The following is a 27,267-nucleotide window of genomic DNA, read 5'->3' as shown; positions in this document are numbered from 1 at the left end:
TGCGGCCTGCCGGCTGCGGTTCAAGGCCACAGGCCGGACGGCCAGGCTGCATTCTGTCTGGCCAGGCCTTAAGGGCGTCTCGTAAGTCCTCTGTCATCCTATGCCGGCTCTGCATCAGCCATGCTTGGCTGACTCACAGTTATCTCCTCCATCGTGAAGACCCCCCTCTCTGTTGTTGTGGATTGATGTTGACTGTGGCTCACATCTTATTGGACTGCCACAACTTAGCCACCCTGCGACGGACTTTTAGCTTTCCAAACTCGCTAACCCTGGTGTTGGCTGACAATGCCTCAGCAGCGGATCTCGTTTTCCGTTTTATTCGTGATGCGGGTTTTTATCACTTTATTTAAGGGGGGGACCTTCCACCTTATCGGTTGGTGTAGGGGATGGCAGGCCCTCTTGCTCCCCCCTTCGCCCCAACTGGATTGGCTTCAACTGGGCTTGGTGGTTCACCCCGGCCCTCTGTCTTCCCACTCCTTTCCTTATGGGGTCTGTTATGTCTTGAGCGTCTCTCTTGTCTCCTGTACTTCTTCCTTCCCGCCCCTATCATTAGCCACTTTCTTTCCCTCACCTCACCTCTTCTTCCGCCCTTTTCCTTCCTTCCCTGTCAATAGTTTATCATTTTATGCACATTGTAGTTCCCTCTTCTAATGTGGGATTTTATGGGTGTTAGTTAATCCAAGGTCGGAGGGACTGATGACCGTGTAAGTTGGTCCCTTCTCCAACCAACCAACCAACCTTATACACTTCTTTCAAGAGGCCTACTTTTTACTAAGTTTATTTCTGAAATCAATGATGGTATTTTAAATTTTTCTTGCGACTCCAAGGAAATGCGTATTTTTGTCCCCAAATGTGTTTTGTTTATTGAAATAATATAACAACAGTGGTCTTAATGAAACACACATACCATTTGGCTTGCTTCCTCCGTATAAAAACAGTTCATTAAAAAATATGTTGATGTTAGTACTTAAGATTTTTGCTGACATGGGGGAGAAATACAGAAGTCCTTACATTTTTTTGTCAATTTATGTCTTTACTTACCCTTGATATCTCAAAATTTATCAGGGAAAAATGCTAAAACTGCCTGGGGAAACTTGTGGCAACCTTGTAACTGGATTTTGCAACTTTGGCTGTTTTGTACATCAAACTGTTTAATTCATGTAGCTGTCCTGTTATTAATCCAGCATGCTGCAAATCCAAAAAGATGAATTTTATAACTGCTCATTTCCATCGCAGAAATTAATGCTGTCCTGTAAGATATCAGCCTCACCAACTGTTCAGAATTCATCACTTAATTCAGAAATAAACACCCAAATGTTTATTTCATTTTTCGATCTTTAATCAGACAGAAATGTTAACATCATTTATTGCAGAACATACTTGTATTACACTTCCAGATGTTTTCCTTTAATTTTAATGTATAAAGTGGTCGAGTTATAAGGTCAATGATTGATGACAGTGTTGGAAGTATTCACACCTACCTCCTTCCAAATACTTGCTTTAAATTCATAACAAAACTTCCAGACTGTGTTGACGATGCTATGATGGAAAAAAATATATATTAACATATAGTGGGACACAAACATACATCCATTCATATCGTAAACCACAAAGTGAGTTTTTCCCCTAATTTTCCTTCGTTCACTGCACTGTTAACGTAGCCCCACAGGAAGTAATCTGGAGAAAGTAAATGAGGAGAACATGGGCGCCGTGATCCTTCAGGAATGAGTCAACACCCAAAAATTTGCATAAGATATGAGATGTTTCAATAGACATGTGATAAGTGGCACTCTCCTGCTACAACCAACATGTGCCTCAAGAAGTGAAATGAACTGTGTAATAATATTTTGCTAAACGACACTGTCCACCGTAGTTTCACAGGGCACACTGTCAAACAGTGTGATACAGCAGACCATACTCCAATTTTCTGACAGTGTGCGGTGTTTGCATGAAAGTCATGAGAATTTTTGTTTGACAAAATTCCTACATGCTTACTACTCACGTATCCACTAAAGCCGTGTCCTAGGTGAGTGACTGAAGCAACTGGCAGCATGTGACAGCTTCAGATGACAAAACATGACTGCAGGTACAGCTACAGAAGTGTCCTAGGTTGGTGATGTCCGTGCCACTGGTGGTTGTCCCCTATGACTTACGATGTTTCAATTCAAATATGTTTGAGTCTTGTTGCTGCAGCTCACGCGACAGTGACAGTCTGAGTATTCTCAGAAAAGTGCTGAAGCGGATGCGCTGGCTGCTATAAAATCCATATCTGATTTTAAGAAAACTATTTTTCGGGAAAATTTTGATTCTTCCACATCTTACAGTTTGATATCTTCGCTTGACGTAGGACACAGCTTGATATCTTCGCTTGACGTAGGACTGAAATTTTTCATTGTTTGTCATAGTTTCTGTGCAGTACAAAAGCAAGCAAAAGACTGCATTAAATTTTTAAAGTGTTTGTAGAAATAAAAACACATTTCATGGATTTTGTGTGTAGTTTGATTTTAGGTCGTACTTTGTTGCATATTAAATTTAACTAAAGTTGAGATCAGAATGATATCTCTTAGTCCCAGAGATTTTGGATTTTATATCTAGCAGACGAGTTTGGCGTGTCCAGTTCCATCCCTGTGCATCAAGGATCATATGATTGTAAAAATTGTCACATTTCATAAATGGTTCAGTATATCGAAATGAGATTTTTTGCAAATGGCAGCAACCAAAGATGACATATCTTGTCATATGATTTACACTTAAAACGTTTTGGTCAAATGTATGAATGGAGAGAAAACAAGACTCCCTATAAATCACACAATATAGATTTGTCTGAATTTTCATAGCCAAACTAAGAGTGGGAAATGGACAAATGGGGTTGTGCGCAGCTGCTGCTAGCTGTCTAAAGGAAGTGTCAAAAAGTTCATCTCTTCAAGGCCTAGCTATTTTGCCCATAAGAAGGTGCATTAATGTGATATTTAATTGTCAAAAATGCTTCCTTCAAATCAAGTGCAAAATTTAGGACATATAGAGGACATCAGACACTAGGAAGACAGCTGAGGTGTCAAAAAGATCATGCTTTCTGAATAGAACTTGGAAAGAAAGGAAATAGAAAAGAAATCAGTCAAATGTTGTGTGAAATGATTTGTCTATAAGAAATAAAGTGGATTAGAGAATCATTTGGTGTGCCTCTGAATGATGCTCGAATCAAATTTTTCTCTAATCTATTTTACTTGTTTTGGAAACATGTTTTCATAGAACATTTGACCCTTTTTCATTTTTTCCAAAAAATATTGTTTGTTTTATTTATTAATTGAAATACTTGGCAGTAACATTGATTGCTGATGAATTACATCCACAACTAAAGTCAGTTAAATTTCTTGGTTGTTTAATGTGCTTTATTAGGAATTTAAGATGTGTGATATATTGGGATAGGTATGTACGCACTTAAGATACTTTAACAAGACCTTAAAAACATGCAAAGGCTGTTCGGTAAAGGATATTTTTTTTTTTTTACAACGTACCTTTTACTCATCATCATATTTTTGATGGTCCTTCTCAAAGTAGTCTCCCATGAATGCGATGTACTTGTCCCAGCATTTCTGCCAGTCGTCAAATACATGCTGGACACCATTTTTTGAGAGGTCCTTCAAAATTGCCTCCGCAGCCTTCACCACTGCTTTTGATGATTGATAATGCATCCCCTTCATGTTAGGGAATAGAAAAAAAGTCATATGGGGCTAAATCCAGACTGTAGGGAGGGTGAGGGATGCACTTCATATTGAGTTTTGCAAGATATTCGGCAACAACATTGGCAATATGCGGCCGTGCATTATCGTGGTGCAGCATCCAGTCTATTTCACGGAAATGTGGTCTTTGGGCCTAATATGGACTTGCAATGTTTCCAGGACATCCCTGTAGTATTGTCCAGTTACTGATGTGTGTGCAGAACATGCTGATAAACCATTCCATGATATCAAAGAATGAGATGACCATAACTTTCCCAGCAGAAGCAACCACTTTTGTTTTTTGGGGGTTGGTGATAAAGGAGATTTCCACACTGAGCTTTGCTGTTTGCTCTCAGGATCAAAATGATGTACCCAAGTTTCATCAGGAGTGATTACATTTGAAAGAAACTCCAGATCTTCCTCTAACATCAACTTTAAGTGCATGCAGACCTGCACGCAAATGTCCTTTTGTTCGGGAATCAACAGTCTTGGAATCCATCGTGCACAAACATGTGTCATGTGTAATTTTTCTGTCACCATTGTGTGAATGGCACCTAATGAAATGTTCAGTATTTCAGAAAGTGATCTTAAGGTGATTTGTCAGTCCTCTACAATGACCGTAGCAGTGTTGATGTTTTCTTCCGTAAAAGCAGTAACTGGAGCACCGGGTCCACCTTCCTTTGAAATTGATTGTTTCCCCTCTTTAAACATTTTAGAGCACCTTCGAGCTGTGCTGTGGGGAAGAACAAACTCTCCATAGGCCTCCTGTAACATTGTATAGGCCTCATATGAAGATGTGTTGAGAGAAAAGCAGAATTTCAAAGCCACATATTGTTCCTCGTGTGTTGCCTCCATTGCAGTGGTAGGCATACTGAACATGTCTACCTTGCCTGCCTCTCACAGGCGGGAACCAGGAATCCCAACAATGAAACTAGTACGGCGTGTTTGTTGCACATTAAGATAACAGAATATCATAAGATTAAATTTTAGCGCTAGAAATTATGACCATAAAAAAATTATGATCATTCTTTATTGAACAGACCTCGTACTTTGAGATGCAGTGTAAAGAATATATATAAAATGTAGTACATATAAATGTATTGAGTCAGTGAAATTATAAGAAGTAACTGTGTCTGAACTCACGAACCATGACAACTCAGCTTAGTAAACAAAGATGCTACTGTGGACACCTCATTGCTCATTGCACTCATTTTTTTCATGTTTATCTTAATCAGTCATTCTTCTGCACTTATCGGCTGCTGAAACTTTGTTGTCACATAAGAAACACTCGTCTTTAATTCATTGATGAGGTAACCAAATGTATCTATTTTCATCCTTGTACATTTGAAGAATCTGTCGGGCGATCTTTGTAGCTGATGATACAGATTACAAAATTATCCATGAGCATCCCTCTCTTTGTAAATTTCATGCACAGCACTCCTTTTGGCCTTCTTTTCCTAAGTAAAGCTAATTTTTACCAAAATATTTTATAGTTCTTGGGCATGGTTCTATGGAAACAGCTGGTTGACCTAGTAACCATCTTGTAGTGGATATCTAAGCATATCACTTGTAGCTGGAGTGTTACATATCCATATGTCATGCACTGTCGGTTGCTTCTGTCGCTTATGTAGGATATGGCCTAAGGTAAAATTGTGGATGTTAACTAATGACCAAAACCATGTACCGTATGCTTTTCTTTATCCAGCGCCTCCCATTCCTCCATTTGTAAACATGATGTGCACAAAATTTTACCTTCTGCATTGCTTTTTGAGCACTATCGTATGAACTTTGATATTTGAGACACAGTTTACTTAAACTTTTTGAAGACAAATGCAGTATCACAACCCTCACTTCTGTCTGAGTTTTGCGGCAATCAAAATGGCCGGTGTCTCAGATCTCTTCTTGTCTGTAACCTATCCACAATCCCAGAAATAGGTGGCTAATCCCATTATTGTTGCTTTGATTGTTATTGTGGCAGGTAGATATTTCCAGAAAATATATCTACAACACAGGCATATGATTGACGAGAAAATGGTATGTTCAGCAAGCAACGAACCATGCAGTACTACATATTTCATATGAGTACTACAGATTTCATATGAACTGCACCCTTTACATTAGCATCTTTGTTGCCGATAAGACATGTCGTGCTACCTTGCTGTGGCTAATCGAATAAATGTAATGTAACACATTTGTTTTCATGTTTGTCATTTTCCAGTTGCACTGTATTACACTGTCCAATGCAGTTATTATTTATCCAGCCATTGAGAAGATCGAGGGAGATGCACATATATTTTTCATAACAGAACTACTCTTAAACTCATGGGTAAAAACTGTGGGGCAGAACATAGTTTCAGAGGTTGCTTCATAGTATACCCCACTGAGAGCTGATTTTGTGTGACCATATCTCTCTCTCTCTCTCTCTCTCTCTCTCTCTCTCTAATAGTTAGTATAAAATGTTGCATTCTTGTCCTCCAGGTTTGTGGTGATGTGTTGTGTGTCGCAATGGGTCTGGAATGTGGACGATACCGTGTGGATACTTCGAAGCTGCGTCCTCCGCCGCATCCCGAAGAGCCACCTCCATCCAATCCTGCTCCAGAGTCCAATGTACCCAGCAGAGCTTCTGAAAACCTGCAATCAGCAACAGAAGTGGAAGATGCCGTACCCGGAGAGCCCAGAGAGAAGAAGCCAAGAATAGAAGATCTGAAGTTGGAGGCTGCAACCACCTCCCCAGACAGTGGGAGCAGCAGTGTTGGGATGGACTGCAGTATGGCCGGCACTCCGTCAGAGACCATGGTTGTTGACGACCCTGGTGAATTGCGTGGTGATAAGGAAGTGGCGGATGATGACACGCACGAACTGCGGCTCTGTCCACTAGAGGCACTCGGGCTGCAAGCACAGACCAACACACTTGAAGCTGTCAGAGTGAGTGATATTACATTACTATTGTTTCGATGACTGAACTGAGGTAGTGTACGATGTGGTCTGGAAAGCTCTTGGGCCAATAATGAAAATAAGAATTTTTATTTTCAATAAACTTCTGTTTTCCAACATAATACCCTGTGACATTACCATGCTTCAACCAGCAATCTTCCAGCGACATTCTTCTCTGTAGTACACCTGTGGAAGCACTGCAAAATGCTCCTATGCAGATGCGAATCACTTCTTAATAGGACAAAAGGTTCTGACCAGCAGAAGATTTTTGTCTTGTGGAGTTTTCATGAGGTATGGAAATCTGAGGGAGGATGTTCCAGAACTTCACATTACAGATTCCTCTGTTTTCTTATTGGCCAGACAGTTTTGAGGGAGGGTGCATTTTCTTGAAAGGTGATGCAGTTATTTTTTTAGCTTTTTGAAGACAATAGGCAAAATTCCTTTCACATTACAAACCACTTATGTCTGACATTTCCCACTGATAGGCCTTCTTTGGAGCTGAAGAATTGTCTTCTGCCCACTGTTTTCATTGTTGCTTTGTTTTTCATGAGTGGTGATAAATTCATGTTTCATCGATTCTTACAAACTGATGTAGAAAATTACCTTTATTTTTGCCAAAGTGGCAAACACAGTTTGCAAATTCTCATGTGAATTCATATCTGATCTGATGTAAGCAGGTACACCACTCATCTTCCACAAAGCTTTTGTATGCAAAGAGTGGCCAACGATGCCAATTTCATGTACCTTCGTATGTCAGTATTCCAATTCAGTATTGACTATTTCTGGTGTGATTACACTTTCCTGACATCTTTCTACAGGAAACAACTTGGACACTTTGATGGCCACATTTAAATTACGCAGCCTAATTCTTCACGGTGGAAATTGCAATAGAAAAGTTACCATGGACATTTATGAATCTCAAATTAATTCTGGTTGGCATCAAACATTCTTAAAAAAAAAAGTAAAAAAAAAAAAATTATCACTGGAGAGTATTAGATTTCCTAAATTTTCAAGAATTCACTCACTGTGACTAGTTCAGACAGCTGCCTACAGCCAATTGCTGGACAGAATTGCTCGTAGTTTCACATGGAACCTGTTGAAAGTAATTCCAATGTCTGGGGAAAAATCACATGCCTCGTGCTGTGATCTATGGGTGAGTCCAAGAACTATTCAGACCACCCTCATATGTTATTAAGTATTTGTCTAGGATGTGTGGCTCAGTGGGTACATGCACGACTACATAGCTAGTGGTTCAATTTTGGGTCCCCAGTTGGTTGTAAGGTATGCCACTTATCCCTTATTTTACTTCTGGAAATGATTTTGTTCATGTGAAAAGCGATAACTTGCTTCATGTTTCAGAATCCACATTAAATTTATGTCCCACTATAACTGGCTGGGTAAGTCAGTTAAAAGTTGGTCAAAGGCAATGTATACCTCCTCCAACAGACTGTGCCTAATAAAGCACCGTGGTCTTCACGCCAAACACTGGTTTGGGGACAGCTGTATCTTTGTGTTTGGAGTATTAAATCACAAAAATTAGATAAAAATATCCACATGTGTAATATTTATTGTGAGGAACAGGCTTCTCAAAGTGAAAACTAGTAAGAAATTACTTGAGTACTGTAGAGAAACTAAATCAGTACTAGAAGCAGAATAGATGACACCCACCCACAGCTGCAATCTGCAAGTAGCAAACTTATGGCTGGTGGCTGCAAAGACACATAAACAGCCTGTAGGGAAAAAATTTTTAAATCGAGCTATTATTAGCCAAGTGCAAGCATAGAAGCTGAAGGAACCCCTGATAAAGTGGCAGAAACAGGGAGAATACAATCACAGTTCGGAAAATACTTTCAAAAGACTCTGTTGCAGAAATTGCTTTGTTCATTTAACTACTACTGTGGGTATTAAATTACTAAAAATGTCAAGCTCTTACATTATATTCAACTGGGAATCTTTAGAAATCTAATGAAAGATATCCAGATGTTCATCTATGCATCCTACTTTATTTCTGTATATTTTAAAATAAGAACCAATTATGTTGCAATATTCTTTAGAGCGGCTGCCCAAAAATGTGCCCATTCGGCCTATGTAAGCCTCTGCCAACAACCAGCTTTGACATAAAATACAGTGTTGCAAAGCATTTATAATATATCTGTTAAATATAGTAAAAACTGTTTGTGTTAAGTTCAGATATAATGCTTTCGAATCAGTGTACGATGGAGGTGCACAAGACTGCAGATATTTCAATATCACTGGTTACCAAGAGCAATGGACCTGAACACAACATCGGTACAACCAAAAATCCATCATTTTCAAATTCTTGATGAAAGTTTTATATTTTGTGGCTTTCTAGATACAAGTCAACAACTTAGATGTATTCATTCGATGGAGGCTTTGCCTCATTATATCCTTGATGGCAGTGTGTTGCACTCCTTCGTTGATAGGTTTGACACATTGTATTCTATATGGCAAAGCGATGTCATGGAGACTTGTTTACATTTCTCATCAGTCTGCCTTCTACATTTCGGTTATGGACATGTAGTGAGTTAACTGAAAGTGTACTGTTCAAGCATGGCAGGGTATTAATTTCGTACGGCCACGCAATGGTAATGGACACATTTCTCCACTGTTGCATGGGGTGGCATTTCAAAATTTTAGTCCTTGGGTTTCCATCTTTCAACATTTGTGTCATATTTCAGACTACCTGAATGCAGAAAAACTTTTTGACGTGTCAAGAAACTATGCATGTGTGGAGGACATTTTGAACATTTACTGTGAGTTTCTGGGTTGATGACACTATCAAACTGACTGTATTTAACTGATGTGTTGATTGTACTGTTTCATTAACAAACTAAGGATTTTTTGACATGTTGATATGAACTTTATTTATTGTTTTTGTGAAGCTAATTTTCTCCAGTGTTTGTGAAAGTATTTTTTAATTAGCTCACATGTTAGTATTACAGCTTACAAAATGTAAGTGAACCATTTAAGTCATGTGGCTCTCATACAGGAATATACTAGAATATTGTGCAGTAATGCAGTAGAGGTTTTTAAAATGGCAAATTAACGGAGTTTATTTATAATGGACACATAAGTGTACCAGATATAGCTTTCAGGAGGTTGTGACTAGTAGGAAGAAGCAGAAGGTGAGGACATGATAGAGTGAACTGTAAAAACATCCTGAATCAGTGTCCGAATGGCTTTCTCCAAAGCAACTACTTATTATGAGTGCATGTCACTAGCCTGCATTTGCATTTGACTCCATGTCGTCTATGATCAGTTGAGTGCTCTGTGTGTAGAGTTCTAAATTTGGGGTAAGGACTATGGGACCAAACTGCTGAGGTTATCAGTCCCTAGGCGTACACACTACTTAATCTATTTTAAACTAACTTACACTAAGGACAACACACACATCCATGCCCAAGGGAGGACTCGGACCTCCAACGGGGGGAGCTGCGCGAACCGTGACAAGACTGCATGGCTACCCCACACGGCTGTAGAGTTCTAAAACCATGAATGTGCAAAGACTGTACCTGCACAGGTAGAGGGGCCATGGCATTGACTGCTAATACTGGAAGTTAACCTGTTCTCACAACACTCATTCATGTGACAGTAATGGATTTTGTTCATTTGTATCTTGTTATTTCTTATAACAAGAAAAATAATCAATTATTAATAATGTAAATCGATTGATTAAAAAAAATCTACTTACCAAGCAGTAGCGCGTGCGCACACACACACACACACACACACACACACACACACACACACACACACAATTGAAGGGGTAGGAAGAGGGGTGAAGGAAAAGGACTGGAGATGTTTAGGGAAAGGGGTACAGTTTAGAAAGATCACCCAGAACCCCCTGGTCAGGGGAAACTTACCAGACTGGATCAGAAGGAAAGATTGATTGTTGGCGAATGCACTGGGCGAGATTTGAAAACCTGAGAGCTTAAAGATAGACGGCAGGGTAATACGCAAGACAGAGATTGCTAATAAAACATCGTGCATGGGTTAATAAGAGAGAAAAACTAAGAGCATTGTGTGTAACGGGCATGTGAGTGGAGGGGGGGGGGGGGGTCGAAAAATAGACAAATCAGAAAATGAAAGATGTAGAAAACTAAAATTTAGTGAAGAAAGGAGTATTTACTGTGAATAAATGCTTCTGTTCCATACAATGCACTTAGCTTTTCACTCTTGTTAACTCGTGCACGATGTTTTAAGTAGGAATTTCTGTCTTGGATATTACCAAGTCTTCCATCTTTAATATCTCAGGTTTTCAAATCTTGTCCAATGTGGTCCCCAACAATCAAGTCTTCCTTTCCATCCCATCTGGCAAGTCTCCCCTGACCTGGGGTTCTGGGTGACTTTTCTAAACTGTACCCTGTTCCCTAACATCTCCAGTCCTTTTCCTTCACCCCTCTTCCTTCCCCTTCAACTCTTCAGCCAGAAGTAGGAGCCACTGGCTCCGAAAGCTTGTAAAAGTTAAATCCTTTTGTGGGGGTGTCCCCCTGCCGCCACTTGGTGAGTAGATTTCTTTTTAATCTATGTATTTACATTATATTATCAATAATCAATTATTTTCGTTGTTAAAAGAGCCCATATGGCCATCATTCCTTCTTACGTAACCCTCTTGTCAGTCTTTGTTGCCATCTGTTGTGTCCAAACTATCGTCTGCTGTCTACCTTTAGTGCTAGTATTCTGATTGTTTATTATCTGTACAAACCAGATTAATCAACACTTTGCCCCTACATCATTTCTTGTTCCGGTTTTCATGCATGCATTCTTATTTGTGAACTTGCATATAAGAATTCCAGTGTTGTTTGCACATTTGCTTATAGTTCACTACTGCTGGGCATTCTCTTGATCTTCTTCCACCACTGGCAGGGTCAGGGATTTTCTCTGCCTCGTGATGACTGGGTGTTGTGTGATGTCCTTAGGTTAGTTAGGTTTAAGTAGTTCTAAGTTCTAGGGGACTGATGACCATAGATGTTAAGTCCCATAGTGCTCAGAGCCATTTGAACCATTTTTCTTCCACCAATTTATTTTCAAATTTGACAGCTACTTTCTTTCCTACCCTCCACTTACACCGTTTATATGCAGTTCTTTCACATTTTTGGCCGGCCGAAGTGGCCGTGCGGTTAAAGGCGCTGCAGTCTGGAACCGCAAGACCGCTACGGTCGCAGGTTCGAATCCTGCCTCGGGCATGGATGTTTGTGATGTCCTTAGGTTAGTTAGGTTTAACTAGTTCTAAGTTCTAGGGGACTAATGACCTCAGCAGTTGAGTCCCATAGTGCTCAGAGCCATTTTTTCACATTTTTGTTTACTGCTGCCTCCTGCATTACCTTAATTGCCAAGCAAAGTAGAAGATAGTTTCAGTTATCTCCTGTGACCTTTTCTTTCTGTCTGGCCATTTTTAAAATTTCGTCTCCTTTTGTGACTTTGCCTATTCCCCCCATTATTTTTTCAGATCAAATAGATCACTCTTGTGACGAGAAGCTCTGGCACACTCATTGCCTGTTGTTGACCATTGCCTGTTCTCAGGATTTCTATGCAGATTTTTCTGATTTTTCCAAATTTTTTCCCTGCTTTTCTTCCATTTTTCTATCTTTTTCCACTGTCTACCTATCGTTTTGGGCACTACCACCATTTCTAACAGGCCAAACTGTCCTCGCTTGCCATGATAAATCCCATCATATATCACATCCATTCTTTTCAAAAGCATGCTTTTGCACTATCAAAATTAAGGTCTCACTTTCTGTTTTTTGAAACTTGCTTGTCCATTGGAGTTACTCCCAAAGGTCTAATGTTGAAAAGTTCCTTATTCTGGATGTAATCTTACTATGCACCAGCCTCTTTTACAGTTCAAATACAGCAATCTGTTCCACTTACCCGACTAATCTGTGACCTGTGGCCTCAATAGCCAGTTTCCACTTCACCAGACGTCTCTTCTTCTACAATATCCTGCAGTTATCTACCAAGCCAACATCAGACTACAACAGCATGCCAGACTTCACCTCAAAAAGCTATCCCACCTGCTCCTAAACTACCACAACAATAGTGTTTCCTTTCCTGTTCCTCTGCAGCTCCCCAAACATCCACACAATCAATCACAACTCGACTCCTACAAACCGAGCTTGACCAATCTCCTTAACATCCATTAGCCTTCACCACTGCCTCCCAGTCCTGTAATAACTCATAATCACAAGAACCAGTCACAACAACACAGTGTTCTTAACATCTCATCCAAAGCACTCTCCCCTTGGAATTATCTGCATTATCCAAGGGCCTCACTTTCAGCCCTAAACGTGCATTTAACCGTGCTGCTTTGGTGTAGGACTTACTTTCCTTTACATATAATGTCAACTGGAAATATCACTTTGCAACCCAATCCCAAAAACTTTCCAGCACCAAACCTGACATTGAAGCCTGCCGTGAACAGTTCTGACCATGATCCCAACTTGATCCACCACCACTATCTCAGAAACATTCCTTACAAGCTTCCCAAGAATTCCTCACATCCAGCATTACTTCACAACCTTTCCTTAGGTCCCTCCCTACAACATGACTCTAACCTGTCCTCTGAAGAACTCCAGACTCTACGTAGAGCCTGGAGTTCTGTAGAGGAAGGTGATGATTCCATCATTATCCTCCCAACAGACAAAGGATCTACCACTGTGGTACTTGACTGACAGGAGTATATGGGTGAAGGTCTACGCTAGCTGTCTGACACCGTTACATACAGCATCTGCCATCAAGATCCCACGTATTATTCAAACTAACCTGCAGTCCCTCCTAAAAACCTCATGCCCCTCACAAGGACACACCGCAGTCCATATAACTCCTAACCCCAATCAAACCATGCACCCCCACCTTTTACCTTCTTCCTAAGATCCACAAGATTGTCTGAAATTTGTGCCCATCCCACTCCCACCACACACCTTGCTTGTCACCATTGATGCCATCTCCCTCTATGCCAACATCACCCACGGACATGTTTTGTCTGCTGCTGAAAATTTCCTCTGTCAACGCCCATCTGATTCCAAGCCTATGACATCCTTCTTGCTCACCTTAATCAATTTTATACTTAACAACAATTACTTTATCTTTGATGGGCAGACATACAAACAGATTAGGGGTACAGCACACCACTTGTCACCCAGTGTTATCCTGGTCTTAGATGTATAATCAGCTACTTCGATAAGGCCATGACTTCCTAAAATCATGCCCTGAAATGAGATCCATCCTGTTTGAGATTTTGCCCACTGCACTTAGAATAGCGTTTTGTCACCTTGCCAATCCCCGCAATATCCTTGTCAGACCCTATGCTCCTTCTGTGCCCATCTACCTACCCTCTGATCTTACCCCTGTGACCATCCCCACTGCAAGACTTGCCCTATGCACCCTCCTAACCACCACCACCACATACACTATCAAAGGGAGAGCCACCTGTCAAACGGCATACGTCATATACTAGCTGATACGTAAATACTGTTTGGCCTTTTACATCGGCATGACTACCACCAGTTATCAGTCAGGATAGCTGGGCATAGCACAGGGATACGCAGGAGCACACAGTATCCTGTTGCAGAGTGTGTTGTATTACATGACAGTCATGACCTTGGTGCATGTTTCACCACACATGCCATCTGGATTCTTCCCCCAGGCACCAGTGTCTCAGAACTCCACAGGTGGGAAGTAACACTACAACATGTCCTTGGGTCTCGCCACCCACCTGGCCTTAATTTATATTAATTCCTTCTGTCCCAGCATTTGTTCAAAGTAAGTACTCCTTTCTTTACTACTTTTTAGGTTTCTACATCTTTCATTTTCTGACTCGTCTATTTTTCACCATCCCCCCTCCCAACTCTAGCTTTTCACTCTTAATAACTGTGCACGATGTGTTAGTAGTAATGTCTGTCTTGCATATTATGCTGTTGTTCACCTTTAAGCTCTCAGGTTTTCAAGTCTCATTCAGTGCAGTCCCCAACAATCAGTGTTTCCTTCTTTTCTGGTCCAGTAAGTCTTCCCTGACTCAGGGTTCTGAGTGATGAAAAATGTACCCCATTCCCTAAACCTCTCCAGTCCTTTTCCTTTGCCCTTCTTCCTTCCTTTTCAACTGTTGTGCCAGAAGGAGCCACTGGCTCTGAAAGCTTGTAAAAGTTAAATCCTTTTGCATGTGTGTCATCCCCTTGGTGAGTAGATTTCTTTTTGTCTGTCCATTCATATTATATTGCTATTTTTATGTCATTATTTTCATTATTTCCTTTTTTTGCGTGACATATTGCTGAGGTTGATTGAGGACTTGCTATTTTTCTACTAGTGTTCTCCCACAAGAGAGCAAACATCTCACATCAGGCCAAAAGATATTAAGACCCTCTGCACAACCCAAACAACTCATTGCCGGCATGAGATGGCAACAGATCAGCAGCGAATCCCTTTGTGTTTAGTTAAGAAGGGTCCACAGATGGCGTGATTGCCGAGTGACTCCCCAGTTAATTGCTTGCAATGCATTGTCAGCCAGTTACCAGCTACTCATCATCCATGTTGCCAAGCGATCCGAGTTGCATCATGTCCTCGAACAGAGCTCTGTGGTGGTTCAGTTTGAAGATGAATGAGCAGGTCGTGAATATTAGCTTTGTATGGAAAGTTGAGAAACGTCTTTCTAATTGTGCTACTTACCATGAAGAAACTTGACGTGCCTGCTTCATGGTAAGCAGCAATCTGCCATTTTTTACATTGTTTATAGTCCTAGCAGGAATTTCCATTGTTTGATCATCACCATATTTTGAGGTGTATAAATCTCGATATTTGGGTTTTCAGAATAAAAGTAACAATGTTTTATGGTGAAAGATATCAGCTTCGCCAGATCACTGTTGCATTGTTTAGTCATTCTATGAAAAGCTATGAATTATCTTTCTGTTACAGAATTTTCTTCATTTTGTTATTTGTGTGTAATAATAATAATAAAAATAATAATAATTCTACAGGACTTTGTAACTAAAAATCTAAGAAGCCGACCTTGCCTAGGGTATTGGCCAGGTCACAAATGGTGGATAGTGAACATTCTATCATATACGATGGACAGCTGTGAATATAGAATAAGCAGTCCCAGACCGAGGCAAAATAAAACCAAATCCACTTTGTATCTATCTTGTTGCAAGTGGTAGTGTCTGTTCACCTGTGGTGCGACTGAAATGTATATTCTGGAACTAATCCTTCCAGTTTTAACAGTCGAAGTTCATTCAGTGAGTCTACTCAGCCTCACTTGCTTCCAGATACAATCATCATGGAGCATGTTGATTATCACAATATTATCCCAGATGGTCAATCCACTGCCAGTATTACTGGCACAACTGGTCTTTCGGATTCTGGGGCGGCAGGTTCAAATATAATGTGATTCAGCACAGGAAGTTCGAGTTCTCTGGCCAGCTTAAAACCAAAATACATTTTTTGCAACACTTACAAACACTTTTGCAGTCAAGTAAACTTCATAAATTGGGAGATACATTAAAAGAACAGAAGATCCAAATTTTGGCACTTCAAGAAACCTGAACGATGGGCAATAACACCATGGATTTCAGTAATTATCATCTTTTTAAAAGTAAGATTGATAAAAGAATACTTAATAATACACCAAATCTGGGAGTTGCTTTTGCAGTCTCCAAAAATATTTTAAATTGAATAACAGAGGTACAACCCACAAATAATAGACTAATGACAATTTCTCTTAAATGCAGAAATAAAGCATACACTTTAATTAATGCCCATATACCGGTCATTGAGGATAACTGTAAAAAAACCTGAAACAGTTAATGAGCTTGGGAAACATTAGAAAGCATCATCTCAAAAATCACACTTGAACCATGTTAAAATTTTAATGGGTGATATTAATGCTCCATTAGGTAAAGAGGAAAAGAGGAAAAAATGTAAGAAAACATTGGGTAGATTTCTTGTGTGTAAATGGACCAACCAGAATGGCCAAAGACTTGTTGAAATGTGCAAAAAAATTTAACCTTAAAATCATGTCAACATAAAAAAAAACACCTTCTAAACAAAAAAAATCACAGACACCCAATACATTTATTGGAGAATTTCAAATCAATCATGGAGCAATTTCATACCCTAACTACAAAGAAATTTTAAATGTCCGAGTTATGAAAGGGGCTAATATTGATTCTCACCATTATTTAACGCAAATAAAAGTAAAACTTCAAAACAAAAACTTTTGTCCCAAAATTTGACACTGCTAAAATAACCCCAGTTCTAACAAAACAAAACTTGACAAAAAACAATCCAACAATTGGCAAGGCCTAAAAGAAAAGTTCATCAAAACAGCACAAAATTTAATTATGCTTTTTAAAAAAATCAAAACACCCTTCATGGGACGCAGATTGTGAAACAGCAGTTAAGTCTAGGCATAAGGCATTCAAAAATAGGAATAGCAACAAAAATGAAAATACGTACAACACCTTTCTAACTATAAGAAACGAAACATTTAAATTAATTTGACAGACTAAAAGAAACTACAAAAATGCCCAACTGTTAGAAACTGAAAAAGACTTCCAAAACAACAATACAATAAACTTTCATAAAACATTCAAAACAAAGCTAACCGGTCAAAGTCTTTGCTTCAAAAATGAAAATGGCAGTTTGGCTCTTAACAACCAGAAAAATTGTAGGGTACTTGCTACTTATTTTGAAAAACTATTAAACTGTCCAGAACCAGCGAATACTTTCCAACCACATCAAACTAATCATACCAACCCTGACTCTAAAGAACCTGATGAAATCTAAATAATTAAACAAATTAAGAGACTTAAAAACAACAAAGCATCTGGAGAAGATGGTATAATTGCAGACCTACTAAAATCAGCTGGCCCTAACTCTGTAAGAGAGATCACTCAACTAATAGGACATATGTAGCACACTTAGAAAATACCTGATGACTGGAAAACTGCCCTAATTCATCCATTGCATAGAAAAGGGGATAGAATCAATGTTAATAGTTACCGAGGAATCTCTATTCTCCCAGTCACATACAAAATTCTCTCGCAATGTTTACTTGATCAAGGCCAAGAATGGTTAGAACCTAAAATTGGTGAATACCAAGCAGACTTTAGACCAAATAGATCCCATCTGTAACAAATTGTTAATTTAAAACTATTCCTTAGGCACCAAAGGATTTCAAGTAACAATACTGTATATATATTTGTGGGTTTTAAAAAGGCCTACAACTCAGTTGATTGTGAATCTCTTTTCCAAATTTTAAAGGAACAAGGGCTAGATAAAAAAAACACTCTTAATACTGATTAAGAAAACACAAACTGCCACTAGCTCTAAAGTTAAATTCGTGGGAGAAATTTCTGAACCGTTTGATATAAAGACTGGTGTTGGACAGCGAGATGGGCTCTCCCCATTACTGTTTAACTGTGTTTTGGCAATGGTACTTACTGAATGGTGAGAGCCAAAGTCAAGTCAAATTAGATCAATCCATCAAGTTAGGTAGAAGTAATGTTAGAGAAGTTTGCCTCACCTTCGCAAATGATCTGGCACTTTTAACTAGGGAAAATGCCACAGCTCAAAAACTAATTGAAATTCAAAGAAGTAGCGGAAAAAGTAGGACTACAAGTATCATTTGAAAAAATGGAATATATGACATTCAACAAACAAGCATCAAAATTTTGGAACACACAATATGGAAAAATAAAAAGGGTTTCTCAGTTTAAATACTTGAGGGAAACCATAGAAGAAAACATTCTGGAAAAGCTGCAAACAAAGATTGCTATAAAAATGGCATCTGCATTCAGATTAACTAAAAATATTATAAAAAATCACTTTTTAGATTCAGTAAACTTAGGCGTTACAGCACTTCAAACAAACCTGAATGTCTTTATGGAGTGGAAACTTTAATTTTAAATAGAAAGAGATATATTGAAGAAATTTGAAAGAAAGAAAGATTATTGGGAAAATTAGGCCTCAGAATTACTGATATAGAAACTTATATATTTTATGAGCACATTAAAAGAATGGCACTCACTAAGTTGACAAAACAAACAATAGAATTCTGTGAAAACAGAAGTAAGGCAAAACTGAGCCAATTAAATGGATCTCTGCAGTTAAGTAGCCAGTATAACTCGGGCAGATGTTACAGATAGAAAAATATTCAGACAAAAGATGTTTGATTGGAAAATTGCTGAGAAGGAAATTAGAAAATGGACTGGAACACTGTGGTCTGGTGAAGGAAAGAGACTTCATTATGAAAGGATGAAACAAATTTTGACACAAAGGAAGGCCAACCATCTGAAGTGACATTGATGTAGTGTACCCCAAGTGATCCTATTGGGCCCATATGTGAATAATAATAATAATAATAGTAATAGTAACAAGAAGCCACATCTTCCTCTGAGCTTGAATCTGTGCATGAGATGCTGAGTATAACCTAAAGATGCTCAAGTGTGACAAATAATAACCTTTCTCCTCCTCACTTGCATACAGCAACAGCAGTTTATCAATTATTAGTTGCCCCAGTGTGTAGGGCTGCATTGCCAGCTAGTCAGCAACCAGTTGCTGATATAGGTCTTTTGTATCCATTATTAGTTTTCAGGTGTTTGAAAATTCGTGGCTAAAAGAGATTTAATATGACATGCATGCATTGTGTGTATGATGTTGGGGCAACTTGTGGCATTGTTTCCAGTTTGAAGTATTACTTCATTGATAATGGAAAACTGGCAGGAAGGTGCCATGCTGTCACCAGCCCTGACAGTGGTAGGGTTGGCGTTCTGTATCTGCCTTTTGCAGTCGCTGTCACATGTGCTGTCTGAAAAGGCAGGGCTGCAGCCCCAGGGGACTACTCCTAACATTGCATCACTGGCCAGACTGTAAGTAATGTTATATGCTATGTAAACATGACAGAAAAGGAGCATTTGACTATTTGAATCAGTGCCACATTACCCCAAAGTCGTGAAAACAATGTGAACCAAGTCAGGTAGTGTAGTGCTTAGCAAACTGGATTTATATTCGTTAGGATGACTCTTCAAATCCCCATCCGGCTGTCCATATTTAGATTTTCCATGATTCCCTTAAATTGCCCCTGGCAAAGGCCAGCATGGTTCCTTGGAAAACAGAATGGCCTATTTCCTTCTCCTTTCTTTCATAACCCGAGCCTGTCATCCATCTCCCAGTGACCGTGCTGTTGACTGTACATTAAGCTCTGATCTTCCTTCCTTCCTTCCTTCCAAAAGTATAAGTTTGCCCATGTGGTATTCATTCTTTGGTAGATTTGTAGTTGTTAAGTGATAATTGTCATCCAACTGGCGAAGGGTTTGTGTACACACACTGCAGCAATTGGTTTTCAGACTGCATGTATGTTTGTATTCCATGTTTCTTTTCTGCTGTTCAGCTTTGGCAGAAGTAAACATTTGAACCAGATGGGCAAACTGCATTAATAGGCAGCATATGGCAAAGTTCTCTAGTGGTAGACTAATACAATCTTGGTCACAATTCAGTGGGTTCACATTGTTCACAGTCTGGCACTGACTGGCTAATAACACACAACTTGTGTTTCAGTATCTGAGCAGAGACTGCCTCGAAGTAAATATACATTTTGATTGACTAAATTATGTTAGCATAATGAAAGCTGTTCTCCATTCACAAAGTAGCTTTCATTTTGATGGCAGAACATGACCGGACTTGTAACTCAATGTTCATGTTCTAGTAGCAAAATAGGAACTGACTGTGGTTGTGTGTCCCACAAAATGTTGAAATGCAGAGCTGTTATGTATGAAATAATGACACAGAAAGTAAGGAAAAATTAAAGTGTACACTGATACAATTGGCAAAGGAGGAGTTTAAAGTATGAGCTGTATAAATAGAAAATGACAAAAATTTTAGCCACTGTTACATAAGGTTGATTTTTATGCTCTCGGTGATTCCCAAAACCCATCAAAAGTTTCGAGAAATTTAAACTTTCTGAATTGAATAATTAACAGACTTGTAAGTTATTCTAGTGAAAGTAAGCATTTTGGAATCAGAAAAAAAACTAGCTTACAAAGTTTTGGTACTGGCTTTTACAAATAATCACAATTTAAGGTTGGAACTTTCCAGAAAAATAAATTTTTAAATACTAATAAATTTTGAAACATAGTTTTCGGAGGAAGTGAAAAAAAAATTGTTGAAAAGTGGGGGCTGAGGAATTTTAAAAATGAGCTGTACTAATTTAGAAACAAACAGCTACTTGTTCACTGATAATTTCAGCTTCAACAGGTTTGTAGATATATGGCAAATCACATATATTATTATAAATAAAATGGTTCGGGTAAACTAACTATATTCTAGTCAACAGTAACAGGGAAGTTGCGCAATGAATAATATAGATTCAAGAATCAGAGCTTAAATAAAATAATTACAGATTTCTGGTAATTGCTGTTTATGTATTATTAACAAAACAATACCAGAAAAAAGAAAGAAACAACATTTATGCTAGGAGTGGTAGAAGAACAAGTACAATTATCCCACCTGACTCTGTCACATAATCCAAATAAATCCACCTGATGATGCAGGTTTGAACCTCTGAAACTCATAGTGGAAATAAAATAAATTGTGTCTGTTAACAGTAAACTTGTAATTTCATTTGAAGCGAAAATGTTTTGAAATGTTTGGGCGACAATTTCCCAATTCTTCCAGTTCTTAGTGATATGGAGAATTCATCATGTGATCTTTGTTGTGAACATGCACCACATATTTTGCTTTGGCCATTAATAAATTGTGTTACTGCTAGTTTCTTAATTCCATTCCTTTCTTGTAGAAGGATGGGCCCTCATAACCTGATTTTCAGTGTTCAACTACCAAACTGCACAGCAGACTGCATTCGCAACACGTGAAAGTTTGGTACCGATGTTTAAACAAAAGTGACTCGTGAGAGGTGAGACTTGGTGTAGGAATAATATGCCAGAGGCAGTAGACTGATTTGCAAAGAGTAATCTCTCATGAACCTTGTTGCTGATTGGTTTTGATTCCAGTTCTGCTTGAACATTATTGGAGTTATGTGGATGCTGGCCAATGATTGAGACACGAAGTCACTCCTGTAAAAGATGCTTTAGTTAGTTAGATGGATAGAGAGAGGGGGGGGGGGGGGGGGGGCGAGTGAGTTTTATTGAATTTTGATGTTTCATGTTCTGACACAGAGGTTTTTTTGTTCACAGACTCCAGACAGTGGTGTGGCAAACCCTAAAGAGGACTCATCGCCAGCTTCAGCAGAGGCACCCCACACACCAACGGAACTGCCTCATGTCATAGTGGAACTCCCCGCCACATCTTCAGAACTGCTGAACACACAGGCAGAGGCGCCTCACATGATGACAGAACTGCAGAATGTGCAGGTGGAGCCACCTGGCACACCAGGGGAACTGCCCCAGATGCCAACAGAGTTGTCAGTGCCTTGCACAGTAACGGAGGTGCCAGTGCCCCACCCACCACGTGATGACACACTGCCGCAGCCGCCGCCGGAGCTGTCCGTGTCCCGCATGCCGGAAGATCTACCTCACACCCCCACGCAGTTGTCTTCCGCGCCCCCAGAACCGCCACCCGTACCGAGGGAGGTGCCCCCGATGCCCGCGGTACAGCTCCACCACGGCACCACACACCCTCTGGACGAGGACTTGCTGGACGGCCTCTGCTGTTCGGCAGAAGGTCATCCCGATGTGGCGGGCTCAGAAGAGGATGCCGGCCGGCGGGCTGCCCTGCAGGCGGTGGATGACATAGTTCGCGAGCGGCTGGGTCTAGTGGACTTCCTCGACGTGATCCCGCCACCGCACCCGTCTGGGCGGGTCGAGCTCCCCGGGTTCGCGAGCTTGCAGGTGCCGCACCGTGCCGGAAGTGGAAGTGGCATTCCCACGGCTCCACCCCCCACATTCCTAGCATTGCCGGATTTAGCAGATCACATAGATCTAGATGCACTGGGAGAAGAACTGAGTTCCTCGGCACATCCGGCTTCTGCTGCAAGTGGAGGTGAAGTTGTCGGAAGCTGAGAGTAATGCCCCAGAAAAGAGGGCTACTTCCGAAGGACTGTGTTCGTGTACCTAACGTGTGAGACCCTAAATGAAATGTGATACCTACGAATTTGTGATTAGCAGTGACTTTCTGTTATCCAGCTCAATACAACAAAATATTTTTAGCTGGCTTATGTGCAATGTTACGAGCAACTTCAATTCTTCTATTGATAAATTCCAAGCAGCACTAATTTAAAACATATCTAATCAATGAAATGCTACAGTTTCGATATTGCCAAAATTAAAAGGTATGACATGGATGCTTTGAGTGCAGTTTGTTACTACTCTTTTCATGATCGGCATGGTCACAATGAATGAAGTGCTTTTTCACAACTGTTTTTCTGCTAGAAGCTTTTTCTAATTAAAGCAAATCATTCCGCTTAGAAATTAAAAATGTTCTTCTTATGGACAAAAATGTACCATTGGATCATGTTGCATTTAATGAACTGGGGTATGCATTTGCCTCTATCACAAGTCAAAATTTATTTCACTTGTGCGCTCAACTTTAGATTTGCCTGACTGATTAAAAACTTTTTCGCTATTACTGGTTAATAATGGCATTGGCATTTGGTGATAAACCGTGTTGCCAGAAAACCATTCTCGCCTGAAGTTCTGCTGAGAATCTGCAGTGGGAAACTTAATTGCTTGTTTGTTGAGAGCTGAATAGGCTTGAAATGATTGTATTTCACCGGTACAAAAGTATTCTGTATGTGTACTTACAAGGATCTCTGTATAACTACTCTTCCCTCTAGCAACTATCTATTTCCTCCCCTTTCTCCCTTGCTGTTGCCTTGTGAAAGTAATGTTATGAAATGTACTCTCTCTCTCTCTCTCTCTCTCTCTCTCTCTCTCTCTCTCTCTCTCTCTCTCTCTCCCCCCCCCCCCCCCTCCCCCGCTTTCCCCTCCTTCAGTATCCTACACATGGAACAAAATTGCAAATGCAGGTTTGCAGCTATCACAGTTGCAGTGAGTCAGTACTGTCCAAAGATATTATTTCTATAATGTGTAAATACAAACTCCAGCTAGTAAAGCTGAACTATTTGTGTAGTCTTTATTAGTAATAAATATGCATTTAAATATGTGTATATATATGTATATATAATGTCATATTTGGGAATTAGTTGCAGTCTTATCTGTGCACAGCTGATAATTTGAGATGATACGGTGCAATAATGGTTATTTTTTGCCACTTTATACTCATTGCACTGGTATTTTTAATAATTATTTGGAAGCAGTCTACCTCTCATAAGTGAGATAGGTAGCAGTACTTGTGAAAGAAGTCAGTTTTATTTTTTTCATAACTCCAGATTAATCACTTTTTCATTTTTCTGTCAGCCAGCAGCTCTCCAGATAAACAATAGACGTAATTGTATCAGTTGCAGTTTGAGTTACATGTTTATGCAACCTCTGGGTTCCTCGATGGATAGTTTCATCTTTCATCTGCTTGATGTATTTTTACTAAAATGTGCAACTGATAAGACAACACACTGTCCTACGTGTTCATGCAAAGACACTTTGTATATATGTCACTGTTGTATTTTTCTGTGAGGGAGTTTGTGTAAGTGTTTTTGTCTGAGGATTATTTTTTACTAAATGTGTACCAGAAGATAGTGGTTATCCATACGTCACCTTTGAATATTTATACAGTAAGTAGACCATTACTTTCGTTGTGTTCCCTGCAATTTTGTACTTAGCCAGAGAGCCCTAACTGCTCTGCTAAGTCAGTGATGACTGAGGTCTTTGTACTCTGTACTGGATAATTTTTCTAGGTAGGAAAACAGTTCCTACTTATCTGTACCTGATTATAATAAGAGGAATATTGGCTGTTAATTCCACACTAAGTTTCACCATATTTCGTATTTGATTTAGTACTTGTGATAAGATGTCAACAGTGATAACACTTTTTATAATTAGTGTTAAGTTTGCAGTTGTGTGATGACTGTGCTACCTATTTTCAGAAAGAATATAAAAATAAAAAGTGTAATATTTCACCTTATACATATTGTTTCCAGGCTATTGACCTCAGTCCAGATTACAGTATTAATTGGAAAACAAATTGTAATAGGTTGTGAAATTACATTTTGGAAAACAGATTGTAATAGGCTGTGAAATTACCTTAACTGCACAGTAGTTGTGAGAATGAAAGTTTAGTTCCTAATTCAAGAGACATGTTCGCAGGTTTGTGTAGGGTCGCATAACTTCTAAAATCTTGTTGAGTGGTCTGTTTTAAAATCTGAAACTACTAGTGCCTTTATGTGTTAATATTCACAGATGCAGTAATGGAGCAAATGGTGGATATTTAAGACATCTCTTATAAAAGGGAAGTCAAAAGAAATATTTCATCTTATTAGCCTTTGTTTCAATTTTGTAAGTATGGCCATATGATCATTTTTTTGTCATTAATATATTGAAAGTGGACGTTATGGAGTGACGTTGCTCTTAGATTGTCTTCATACTTACAGGCAGGTCTGTATTTTGGACCCTTGATGGCCCTGGGCAAATAGATCTCTGCTTGCCCCCCCCCCCCTCCCTCCCCCGCCCTCCCACCCCCGCCCCCTCCCTCCTCAACCCTCAGCCCCATGGACTTGAAATACAGATATTTATTAGTCTGCCTAACGTGGGCATGTTTTTTGTCTGCGTAATACTTTGAGCTGCAAATTTAAAACCGTGCTTTTTTGAAGTTACAAGTAAAAAAATGTAATAAAGTGTTGGACAATGAATATAAATGCAAATACTGTTATTGTGCTTTTAAGGTACCAGGGTAAAAAACACTGATTATTTAAATAGCAAGAGTTTTTTTTCTTGCCCTGTCATTTACAAACAACTTTATGATTTCATCATAGTTCAGTTTCACTATCAAGTCTAATTAATAGCACAGACACCAAGATAACTAAGACAGTCCTGTTATGTGATGTCCTTACTAATTACTTATGTGTCTGACAGCAGAAAATGACCTTTGTATTGAGCAATCAGAAGCAGCAGCCTGAAGTGTATTTTTTCTATGTCTGAATCAGATTCATCAAAGAAGCTTTTGTTATTCTTATTGCATTTCTTATTCTGAACTTGACTTGTTGAATTGCATCGGTAGAACTGAAAGGCATGAAGTCCAAACTTACATATTTTGTTTTGTTGAATATCGTGAATTACTTGGACAAGACGCTTCATTCGAAGACGCTTCATTCGGCACTGAAAAGCATTAAGCTAGCCTTCTGCTTCTATGTTAAACTCGTTCTGCAGGTTAGGTGTGCAGAGCAGAAAAGCATTAAGTCACAGGCTTATTACTTTTCACCTCCGTGCCATTGTGCTTGTTGGCAATGCTGTTAAGTGCTGTTTCCCACGCAAATCTTCCCGCCTGGTTTCATATTCATTCAGTTGTTGTTTGATTATCGTGCCAAACTCAGTACTATGCTATGTCGCCCAAATGAAAGAGAAATGATTCCATTCATTAGAAAAACATAATAAAACAAGCCATTACCAAAGGCTTATATTAACTATGGTGGAAAACACATTGCAGAAAAGAAAACAGGAAAGGACTCCAGGTCAGGACAAACTTTTCCACCAATATTGACGATAATAAGCTTTATTTCCACTTTATATTTTTTTGATGCCGAAGTAGATATGCTGGTGTGTCCTGTATTTTTTTTTCCAACATCTATCATAAATGACAAATTGTTAAACAATCGTATTGATTGTAGGTTCTGGAGAGACTGTTTCAAGAGATTCACTGACAATGAGAAAATTGATACCATTTCGAAATTTCATGACCTCCCAAACAAAGATACTCAAGATTTGTACCTAATGGGCCTTATTGAAGTTTTTGATGTCGAGGTGCAAACCTTGGAAATTAGACGGTGATGGAAAACAAGCGTTGTTTCAGTTTTCGGTATTTTGTAATGTATGGCTCATTTAGAGTGCAAGTGTGTCAATAATCATTTCACAGTTTCCACTCCATTGGAATGAAGCGGGTGTTCTCTATAACTCAAATATTAATGAACGGGAGACTGCCACAAGATAAACTTTGGACGAATGAGAAATGAAATAAAATTCCTGAAAGTATCCTGAAAACAGTAGATAAACATATACAGTCTTCTCCTCTGAAGTCCACACATTATGCTGGGAAGGATATTCAGTACATAGATTTGTGACTGTGTGTGAAAACAATGTACCAGGTGTACTGTACCATGTATCTAGGCACAGCTCTGAAATACAACTTCTACAGACAGTATTTTCACGAAAATTATGATTATTAGTTTGGCAGACCACAGTTCTCTTGTTAGGAGCTTAATGCGAAGTTAAAAAGTCCTCATCTCTGTGAAGCTTCAAAACTTGCAGCCAAGGCAGATTTGCAGATTCATCTTCAAAGGAGTTGAATGTTTTATGAGTCCCTGAGAGAAGCCAAGTCTCAGTGTCTTCAAAATGAAGAAATAGGTGCCATTGCCTGTGACTATATGCAGAATTTGCCCGTACCAGAAATTCCTGTGCAAGAAGTTTTTGCATGCGGCAGCTATGGGTAACTGTATTTGATATCCACATTTCAAAAGATGACAACACTGTGGTATATCTTT

At 39.3% G+C, this 27,267-nt stretch overlaps 1 protein-coding gene across 1 annotated transcript in view; it reads left to right on the top strand.

The window, feature by feature from the left end:
* LOC126210250 (uncharacterized) overlaps positions 1-25,013 on the top strand; it is a 137,501-nt gene extending 112,488 nt beyond the window's left edge. Inside the window, exons 10-11 of the mRNA XM_049939441.1 lie at positions 6,198-6,644; positions 21,857-25,013. Coding sequence (XP_049795398.1) covers positions 6,198-6,644; positions 21,857-22,681 — 1,272 coding nt within the window. The 3' untranslated portion in view covers positions 22,682-25,013. The remainder of the gene's footprint in view (positions 1-6,197; positions 6,645-21,856) is intronic.
* The last annotated feature ends 2,254 nt before the right edge of the window (positions 25,014-27,267 follow it).

This window comes from Schistocerca nitens, chromosome 10 (genome assembly GCF_023898315.1).
Source record: "Schistocerca nitens isolate TAMUIC-IGC-003100 chromosome 10, iqSchNite1.1, whole genome shotgun sequence".
NCBI lineage: Eukaryota > Metazoa > Arthropoda > Insecta > Orthoptera > Acrididae > Schistocerca > Schistocerca nitens.
Note: the sequence above shows the minus strand (reverse complement) of the source record. Positions and strands in the feature narration are given on the sequence as shown.